This window comes from Lathamus discolor, chromosome 2, assembly GCF_037157495.1.
Source record: "Lathamus discolor isolate bLatDis1 chromosome 2, bLatDis1.hap1, whole genome shotgun sequence".
Lineage (NCBI taxonomy): Eukaryota > Metazoa > Chordata > Aves > Psittaciformes > Psittacidae > Lathamus > Lathamus discolor.
The window spans coordinates 30118758-30129995 of NC_088885.1; the positions used below are offsets into that span (position 1 = coordinate 30118758).

Consider the following 11238-nt stretch of genomic DNA (forward strand, 5'->3'; position numbering starts at 1 on the left):
CCCAGGAAGTACAGAGCTGTGACATATTCCGAGTACTTTGACCTTCCCTGGGGTCCCCCAGGTCATATGTAAAAGTCAAGATGGGGAGATGCCAAATAGAGGCCAGGGATAGAGGTGTGGGGTAGTTGGAAAGAACTTTTTCCACCATTTGGGTAACTGGGGAGGAAAACAGAACAGCATCTCTACCCATCTTAGGCTCTGCAAATATCAAGGCCACAAATCCCTTAGCACTGAATATGTAGCCACTAAAGATATTTGAGATACATTGGTGGGGGGTGGGGAGATGTGTTTTCTTTGGCAGAGATATCAGCAAGGTCCCTGCCTCAGCTAAAAAGAAAATCTTGTATTATGGGAAAAATTATTGGCTTGATTTGCTTTTGGTTTAAGGGGATAAGTAGCCCCTCAAGTAAAAGATACGATAAGAAACTAAATTTGGATCTCCAGTTGCAGACAGCTGCTAAATAAGTCACAAGTGAAATGGCTTTGGCATTGTTAGTTCTTGAAAACAGATACAAGCTGAGCATTCAACATGCTTGACTTCAGCACCTAATTTTTCACTCCATCTTTGTTTTCTGGGAGTCCTTAAACAGAGCAACTTCAATTTTAAATTTATAGTCTCCTGCCAAGAATTGATTGGAAAAATATGTTTTACAAATAACACTAAGTATATTTTGACCAGTAGAAACTAACTTTAAAGAAGAATAACTATTATGCCATGAATTACATTTAACTAGTTTTGAAAACTAAAATCTTCATAAGCTGCAGAAGTTATTTTCTGCTAAATTACTAACTATCTGACGCTCTTATTGGATATATTTTTGTGCATTTCTTACCAGCAAAAATTAAGATTCTAGAATTATACTACGAGACAAAACACAGGTCCTTGCAAAATTAATCATATTTTCATGTACATAGCCTTTTTTAACTTAGGTTTCTTGAGTTACTGCTGGAGCTCAGGCTAGGAGCTTATCACCACCACTACTGCCACCAGTGGCTAATGCACTGTTATTTGGATTTTCATCTTCCTTTTATCTTGCTTTTTTCTTTTACTGGCCATGAATACTTCAACCACCTGTAAGGCTGAGTAGCTCCTTTCTTTTTAAAGTCCCTTTTGACCAAATCTTTCCACTGTGCTTCTGACAAAAAGCAGTTCAGTGTGCAGGGATATACTTAGGACCTGGGAGGTCTCTGTTCTGCTCATTACCCCAGATGGCCACTGGATGAGTTACTTAGTCCCAATATGTGAAATAAGGACAGTAATACTTCTTGCACATTAACGGAATATGCAGACAATAAAGACTGAAAGACTTGGCTTTGACTCCTTTACCTATTGTGGTGCTCATGGTCAGCTAAAGTCACCAGCTGGAGAAGGTAATCCACATTGCAGAAGACAAGAACCGGTAAATCAATCTTTGGAAGGTAAAAATATTTTCCAAACCATAAACCCCATGAATTTCACTGTTATACAAGAGGGGTTTTTAGAGGAGTGGCATAAATTCAATGAGTGGAGTAGGAGTGGTGTCCTCTGAGGAAGCGCCTTTCAGAACAAGTATCCCTGTGACTAACACCTCTGACTAGTTTTACAAAAAGAGACAGATGTGGTCAGATGCCTTTTATGAGCAAAACCCACTGAGGAGTGGGAAGCCTCATCTGCTTTAATTGTGCCCACTTGGCTCCTTCTTGTCAATGAATCACTTTCCCTTATCAAACTTGTTTCAGCTTTCAGGGGACTTGACCTTTCTGAATTATACACAGAGCTCTTGTGTAACAGCCCTTATATCAGTGTGTTTACCATCTGTTCTCCCTTTTCAAATGCAGACATGTGTTACTGTTTATCCACTATGTGTCACCAGTTTACTACAACAAATTCAGTCAAGTGGAAATCAGGTCAAGGTGAAATTTATTTCAGGCACTTTTGTTCCACTTCGTTTTACAGCTTGCCACATGCTAATCATATCAATTCTGAACAAGGATCAAAAAAATAAATAAAATTATGTTCTGGCTTCTGACTGACATTTTCAATGGATTGTTTCATTCACCTTTTGGAAAACCTCGTACTGTACTTGGCTTCACTGAAAAATATAGCTGCTGGAAAAGTTTTAGCAGATTGTTGGACAATATGGAGGGCCAAGGCTGCACCCTTAATGCAAACCCACAAAGAACAAAGGAGGTATATTCTTTGTATTTTAATGCTATATGGTGGGGAGAGAAGTTGTATACGTCCCCTCCTTTCCCAATGCGTACTGAATGCGAGGAACGTAATGCAAAATCCTGCAAAAAAAGCCCACACCCACTGTGTAAAATCTTACCACCACCCTAAAGATAATGCAAATTTTCCTTTCATTCCCTGGAAGTAAGTCTGCATTTTGCCTTTGAGTTACTGAACAATAAAATCTCATTAACTAGTACTACTACTAATTATAATTCTGTGATAATGGGGCATAAAGATGGGTTCAGAAGTTAAATGACTTCCGAGGACATGTAAGAGAGGGTGCCTATGACCCAGGGCCCCCATGACCACCGCCAGCCAAGGAAGTATGGTGGGTGTATTCAGCACTTTAGCCCTCAGAGAATACCTCAGAACATTTACTTGGATTGTGCAAATTGGCCTTAGCTGTGGAAACTTCATGAACTGCTTTCCCCAGAAAAAGCACTTTTGCAGACCTAAAAGTACATACCAAAGCTATTATTGCTGTACTTGTGCAAAGAATCCCTTCCTCTTTACATAAACATAAATTACTTGGTTCTGTAGACCCCTGAGAAAGTTTAAATCCAGAAAGCTTTAAGACACTGAAATTAAGTCAGTGAACACACTTTTTCCTTAAAATATGCCATTCTTTCACATGATTATACTACTCAGTATTAGCTTTTCTGCAGCAGCCCATTTTTATTAAAAAAAAAAAAACACACCAAAAAAAACAACATGCAGAACATTTCGTTTGCCCCCAATGGGGACATTTTCTGTTCACTTATTTTTTTGCTGTTTCAAATGCAGTTTGTGGCATTTTACTAGCAAACATGATCTGGTCTGCAGATCAAAGAACTTTTAGCAGATAACAGTAAATGGCATCAGCCCCAGTAACAGCAAATGGAATCCTGAGCCACCAAGACAGATGCACTTTCCTCTCTTCTCCCTGCTTTATCCACAGATTGCTCTACAGTAAGATTGGGGAAGGATTAGTTTGTCCGAGTAAATGTATTGTCACAGGTTAGGTCAGTGTAGAACACCAACTCTGTTTATAGAACACGTTGATGAACTTGGTGGGATAAAATCTAAATTAATTGGAAATATGAGTTAATAACATTTATTCATGTTGCATAAAGATTCACAGCTTTGCAGGTTTCCACCTGCACAAGTGCTGAATATTTTCACTAAGCTGTGTCTTGCTGCTTAGAGTTACGACCCATGTTACGGATTGTATGTTGCCATTTTAAAAGAAACTAACACAAATGCACATGTAATTAAACATTATAAGACACTAGAATTATTTTACTTGTGACAAAATATTTATATTTCAGTAATGTGAAAAACAATCATCTATCATAAAGCCTCGCTGAGCTAAGTTAAAAGGAATTGTTAGTCCTGGTCCATATGAACATGTGATTTATCTGAAGACAGGCTGAGAAAGTTGGGGCTGTTCAGCCTGGAGAAGGCTGCATGGAGACCTCATAGCAGCCTTCCAGTATCTGAAGGGGGCCTATAGGAATGCTGGGGAGGGACTCTTCATTAGGGACTGTAGTGATAGGGCAAGGGGTAACGGGTTAAAATTTAAACAGGGGAAGTTTAGATTGGATATAAGGAGGAAATTCTTTCCTGTTAGGGTGGTGAGACACTGGAATAGGTTTCCCAGGGAGGTTGTGGATGCTCCATCGTTGGCAAAGTTCAAGGCCAGGTTGGATGAAGCCTTGTGTGGCATGGTTTAGTGTGAGGTGTCCCTGCCCATGGCAGGGGTGTTGGAACTAGATGATCTTGAGGTCCTTTCCAACCCTAACTGTTCTATGATTCTATGATTCTATATGATGGGACCATTGTAACCACATTAGGAGAATGGAGGGTGCATGCTGCATATGGGGTTTTTATGATACTTCCATTTCCGACAATGAACAGAAGTCTCAAAGCCAGCTGCTAGTCCCACAAGAATCCCTGTGCTGTCAGTGGACATAAGGTCTCCTACAAGATGATGCAGAACAAAAGCCTACACATCCTCTCTTGTTTTCTTAGCAAGACCATCCAGATTTCCAGGTACATAACCATTTTCTGTGTGGCGACAGATCTACTGTCAAGGAGCCCCAAAAAGAAATTTAGATGTTGCTGGAACTAATGGAGTTTTGCTACAAATTTAAAGGAAGACAGGACTTCTTTGCAGTGTTTTCCTGCTCCATTCTGCATTTATACATTCCGACCTATCAGCTGGTCTTCAAAAAATACTACCTGTGACAATACTATTTTTAGTACCTGCAAGTTGAGGATTTAAATATTTATTTCTTTTCTCTAGGCCTGATGTACCTCTTACTAAGTGAGTTTTGTCTCAGCTGGGGAGAAAATGGGTAGGAGCTTTTAAACATGTTAAACACATTTTTAGACTCCTGATATGTGAGTTGACTTTGGCTGCAAGCAAGGTGCCCACCAAGTTGTTCTATCACTCCTCTTTTCAGCAGGACAGGGTGAGGAGAACACAAGATGGAAAAAAACCTCTTGTGGATCAAGATAAAGGCAGTTTAATACAGATGCAGGGGGGAAAAGATTTTATTCTCTGCTTCCCTTCAGCAGGTGATGTCCAGCAACTTCCTGGGAAGTAGGGCTTCAGTATGTGTAGCAGTTGTTCCAGAAGACAGATAATAACAAATGTCCCCCTCCCTCCTCATTTCTCTTAGCTTTTATTGTGAGCAGACATCATCTGGTGTGGAATATCCCTTTGGTTAATTTGTGTCAGCCCTCCTGGCTGTGTCCTCTCCCAGGCTCTTGCCCACCTTCAGCCTGCTGGTGAGGAGGGAATGGTGGAGAGACAGCCTTGATCCTGTATGAGCACTGCTGAGCAGCAGCCAAAACACTGTGTTATCAACACCTTTCTTGCTACCAGCTATGGTAGCACAGGGCTATGAGGGTTGTTATGGGGGAAATTAACTCCACCTCAGTGAGATCCAATACACTTCATTATTGACATAAATTGAATAATGTTTTCTGAAGAGTTGTAGTTTTATAAGCAGAAATTAACTCAGTGAATGGAAGAGTTCCTACAGAATACTGAAATTCCTGCAGAATTCAGTAATTTTTTTAATCAAAATAGAGAAATGGGTCTGAGACCACCACCAGGAAATTCAGAGCAACTGTGATCACTGGAACTGATTTCTCCTCTTTTTTTTCCCAAGGCGGCACACTGCAGTATGGATGCTTATGTCACAGCTCTGTTAAGTTATTGAGTTGGGAATACAGCACTCCTTGAGGCTCCAGCATTATGGTAAAGAAACATAAAACAGATCCAAAATGAAAGCACGGCAAAATATGCATTTCTACCTTTCCCCTGTCTACACTGAATTCCTAGACAGCCTTCATACATGGAACACAGCTGCAAAAGGAAAGACTGCTACTGAATATTTGACCTTTGTAACCTGGCACCAGTCTCACAGCTCAGTACAAAGGCTCACCTTCCCTTCCTGCACCATCCTCTGTGTGACTGAGATCAGCATCCCTCAACTCTGATCATGACTGCTATAAACCTCAGCTCTGATTATAACTGCTATAAATCTCAGTTCTGTCAGCTTCTAACCAGTCCCACAATTTATCACCTACCTTGTATCCAACAGAAGAGCTACATAAAGTGATGCCTTCCTTTGTAATATTCAAGCCTTATATTTGTGGTACTGTGAGTAATGCTTAGCTTCCTCATTAAATTAATGAACCTGGGTTCAGCAGTAGCAGTCTTTTTTTTTTTTTTCTCCTTCTTAGTAGCTGGTGCAGCGCTGTGTTTTGACTTTCAGCCTGGGAACAGCGCTGGTAACACAGATGTTTTTTAGTTACTGCTCACATGTTTAGTTGGCCGGGGAGGAGGGAAAGCCAGGAGGAAGCAGAAACAGGACACTTGACCCAAACTAGTCAAAGAGGTATTCCATACCACAGCACATCATGCCCAGGATGTAAACTGAGAGTTACCAGGAAGGGCTAGTGAACTGCTCGGTTGGGCTGGGTATCAATCAGCTGCTGGTGAGCGGTTGTATTCTCTTCCTTTGTCATTTCCCTTATCATTATTATTATCATTGGTGGTAGCAGCAGTGATTTGTGTTATACCTTAGTTACTGGACTGTTCTTATCTCAACCCGTGGGAGTTACATTCTTTCAATTCTCCTCCCCATGCCTCTGGGAGGTGGGGGGAGGAAAGGCAGGGGGAATGAGCGAGGACTGCGTGGCTGATTTACAACTGAGCTTAAACCATGACAGATATACAAATAAATAAATATTTTTCTAATGAATGTACATTAAAAATAACAGAAAACAGAACTGTCTTAAAATGTAGATGTATTTGAAAATGTTTCTGCACCTTTATTTGGTATCTACTTGATTTTTTCAAAATGATTACAATTACAACCTAACAAAGATACTTTTGGCTCAGCTCTGGATACCTAATGTTGTTCCCTTTTGAATAGAAAGAAAAAACAATAACTTTATATTATATCCATGATAATATAAAAAAGGAAATAAAAAAAAAAAAAAGAACTGTTTGTAAGTCCCAAAAGATTGTTTGCATAAAACTGCATGGCCTTTCACACAGAATTCTTATGTTAGGCTTATACAGAACAGTCTACAAAAGATATCTTATTGTTCCAATGAATAAAAGATTAAAATTATCTGTCCCATAGACATGTTTGAAAAGTGCTTGTGCTGCATCCCTGGTAATGTGGGTAATGCTAAAAACTAATAAAGCTCAAGAAACAAATCTCCCATCATAAGTGACTGCCAGAATGACTTCACTTGTGCATTATTTTGTAATGTGATACAGAATGACCTTATATAAACCTTGTCGTTTATAAGATGACTCACAATAACTCATTTGCTTTCTGGAAGACTTTCAGCACTGGTTATATCACTGCATATACTCTCATTAAAAATTAATTCCATTGCTAGGTTTGCAGATGGTATTTATATGCACTGAAACATGAACAAAATACTGAGTGGTGTAGCTTAATTTTTTTTTTCTGAAAAATAATCATATTCTGGAAAATTATTCCATCACCCTCCAGTCAGTTTCCCACTTTATACCTAAATTGGAATTCTAAGATGATCATTCCTCACCTTTTCCTTATTTTACCTTCAATGCCATCTCAAATCACATTTTTGCATGACAGAAATAAAGTAACTGCAATTACCAGATGAAAAAAAGTCCATTGAATAAAGTCATAACTTCAATATCAAGTTCACCAATTGATCATCACTAGAAAGAGACATTAATTACAATAACTTTATTTAAGGAAGCACAGACATGTCTGGAAGGACTTTGCAGAACATATTGGTACCATGGTTGAGACATTTCAAATTTAATATGCTTCATTACACTTATCACCTATGTATGTCAGCTACAATTCTCTCACCTTCACTCATAGATTTCTCCTCCTTTGGCTGGGTATTCCCATCTGTGAATCCTTTCCTCTTTCTGGGTTTTCACTTTTCCCTCTACAAAGTATGAAGACATTTGTTTCAAACCCTGAGAATGTGACCCTGGGGCACCAGGAGAGCTCACCCAACTGAGACCTCCTCTAAAGCAGATTTACTGAGTCAGATCTCTGCACCGGGCCTGAATTAAATCTGCTCAAAACCAATGGGTTCCCTTTCCAATGTGCTCCAGTGACCTTCAGCTCTGATAGTTTGTAAGTCAGAAGGAATGCAGTCTCTTCAACGAGGAAGTGGAGTTTGCAAGTGTGGAGCTGGTGTCCTTGTCCCAACTCAGAGTCCCCATCTGAGCTGGGCCAGCAGGTTGGACCACAGAACGCAGATGCGGTACACCACAGGACTCTCAGCAGAGATGTTACCTGAGATACTGGAAGCAGTACAGCTGTGCTGGCATGCAGCACTGGAGTCTTTCCTGTGGCGGTGTCAGAGCTCTCCCATGTCTAACTCCCTCGGGCATCCCAGTGTGCCTGCACTGTGTGCCATGTGCTCCCACAGAGGTGTCCTGATTTCCTTATCTGCACTTAGAGGCAGCAGAAGAGAAGTGCATAAAGATTGATAAACTCTCATGGAAGTGGAAGCCCAAAGGATAGCCAAGATTACATATGCAGAGTGATGCAGTATTATTTTTGCAGAATAAGGAAACGAAAGAGCTAGATAAAACTCAATATTGAGAAAAAAGTGATTTTAAGTATAGTTGATTTGAACAGCATCTCTGAACTTTTTATTTTTACCCAAACATTCTGTTCTATTTTTCAGAAGAGGTTCAACCTACTTGTAAGAAGCAAGAGGAGAAATAGGAAAACCAGAAAACTTCCAAAAGGCCACGATCAGTCCCAGAAACATCATAAAAATAAAGAATTAAGCAATACATCCAAATAGAAAAAAGGCTAATATAATGAAAAAGTCTGTAACTATGGAGATAATATACTTTGAAGCAACCTGCCTATAACAAAGTTTTACTTACTGGATTACTTCAAGTATTTAATAACTTGTAGTTCTGCCAAAGCTCAGACTAAACTATAGTTATTTTCCCTGTCAAAACTATTCAGCTGTGCAATGTCAAGCCACCAGAAGTGCTCTTTATTACATCCGTATGAGAAAACCTAACCACATTTCATTTTTGTAAAGTAACAGTTTTCTTTTTGTTAGCATGCTATGAATGTATTCAGAGATCAAAAAGCTGTTATTTAAAATAAAATATTAGAATGGTTCAAATTAAAAATAAACATTTATTTATCTAACTGTGAAGACAATGAGCAATCCAGCTTTGTGATTGTAAATAACACAGGTTAATGACATAGCAAATGTATTTATGAAACATAGGTGTATTTGTAAAGATTCATTTTAAATACATCCATCAACAATAATCTTCTAGCTTTCAGGAACAGACACTTAAATATTAGCATAAATTGAACAGAATAATATCATCTGAAAGTTTTGTTGCTTAAATGTGAAAGGATCATCTGCCTATATGTCCAGGTCACCTTGTGAAAAGAAATACCTCATCTGACATTCAGAATGCACAGGAAAAGTTAACATGTGCAGATCATGAAGTATGAAGCTCTCCTTTTTGACATTATACCTGATTTTTAGCGTTCTATGTAGTAACTTATTAAGATGCCTTTAAAGCGTTTCGCCTCCTGTTGCACCTGGTAGTTCAGTTCAAAATCAAAATATTGTATGAATGTGACCAATAAAATTAGAAAAATTAGGTAATTTGAGATTTGTCTTGAGAGATCTTGAGTGAAGGCAGATGAAGCCTTCTGAAAATATGATCTGTTGTTTAACAAGCTGTTGAAGTTATAAAGTCCTCTCACTTGCTCCTTTGGGCCAATGTTTCTCTGATCACTTAACAGTCTAAATTTGCTTTGATACATTAGAAAGTATTACCTTGCACTTGTGCATTTATAATGCCACCCTGACAAAACTGTGGGCTGAATTGTGGAAAAAAAAAATCTTCAGTTTTGACTACTTTTTTTGTTCGCATTTATTTCGTCCATAATTGATGGTCAAATGTACTTACAGTCTTCACAGATTAATTTTGGTATTGCAATGGAGAACTCTGAACCTTTAACTACAGAATAAAAATTTGGAGAGAATTGCCACTTTCTTGATGTTTGTAAGTCTCAAATGCTTTCTAAGAAAACCATGTCTGCACACACATCCAGACAAAGCATTTGTTTCAGTGCCATTTGTTTAACTATTAAACATATGATTTTTTATGCTTTAAAGTCAGCCATTGCTTAGCCTATCTATCTTTTCTACAGAAATTCCACATGCAATGGATTGTATTTAGCCAACCATAATTAGCACTTTTATTGTACACAATGTCTTACACAGTAAAAGCTCATGGAGAGTGAGGTCTACAGAGGAAAAAGGAACAGAAAACACCTTTAGAGAGTGCAGGCAGAAGTCTGTAGAAATAAGGAAAGGTACTGAAAGGTGAAAAAGAAGAGGCAATAGTCTGTGTGCTGCCACATGGAAACCATAGGAAGAAGGCATCAAGAAAAAGTTAACAGAAGCATTTACAAGAAACATATGGCTTTGTAGCTAAAACAGCACACAGAAGGAATGCAAAGCTGGTGAAGAAGCTGTAACATGATATAACAAAAGTAGACAGGAACTTCTGAAAAAGATGGCACTGCTGATATTTCTTGGAATGACTTTCAGCAAAAGATCTATCAATATCAAGGTTTTAGGTAGAAACACTAGCAAAACTTTACTGCATTAATATGTAATAAAGCTGACAAATACAATTATGTGAGCATTCGTTACTCAGTAGCTATTCATTAGGATCTGTCACACGTATGATAAAAGAAATACTCCACACATATCTGGATTTGCCACAGACCTGTTTCTGCATTGATGCTGGACACTCCCTGCACAGCTCCCAAGAACTGCTTTTTAAAAGTTTACTCGAACTGAATTCAGTAGAGAAACTCATCAATTTTAATGTACAAGAGTTTTTTCCAATTAGAATATAAAAAAATGTCTCTTTCCAGTCCATCTTCTGGAATACATTTATTTTTAAAATGTGTTTTTGGAAGACTATTATAAACCCATGGGCAGCCTATTAGCTTTTTTATCTTGCTGGGTCATTACCACAGAATTAGCAATAGCAGAACCCTCTACTGCATATTCGGCATGCAGTACAGACTTCTGCTGAGCCCTAAGGGAATATAATCCTGCAAGGAAGGAAAAATATTCCTCTCTTCTCTTTCCACAGTGTTGTATTCCTCTTTTCTTTTTCCACAGGGTTGTTTTCATTTCCTCCTGCCTTCCACTGGAAGACATCAGACCTTCCCAAGAGAGGCCAACTTCAGAAACTGAAAGCCACATGACCTAGAACAGAGAGACCTGTGGTGCTGTTCTTCTTTTTATGTCTATTCAACTTCTCTTGCATGCAAAAGCTATATAGAGGAATGAAGGAGAAATGTTTTTTAATTATTCCATTTAATCACAGGCAGAAGCTTTGCTTTGAGATTGAATTTATTTTATTGTACATGATGACTTGTGCAAATGAACCAATATTAATGCAGGTAGACAGGAAACAAAGGCAACCAGCAGGTCAAAAG

At 38.6% G+C, this 11238-nt stretch overlaps 1 protein-coding gene across 1 annotated transcript in view; it reads left to right on the plus strand.

Annotated features, from left to right (window-relative positions):
- Positions 1 to 11008, plus strand: part of AHR (aryl hydrocarbon receptor) — a 139289-nt gene extending 128281 nt beyond the window's left edge. The window contains exon 11 of the mRNA XM_065666265.1: positions 10919 to 11008. Within this exon, the coding sequence (XP_065522337.1) occupies positions 10919 to 10993 (75 nt within the window). The 3' untranslated portion in view covers positions 10994 to 11008. The remainder of the gene's footprint in view (positions 1 to 10918) is intronic.
- The last annotated feature ends 230 nt before the right edge of the window (positions 11009 to 11238 follow it).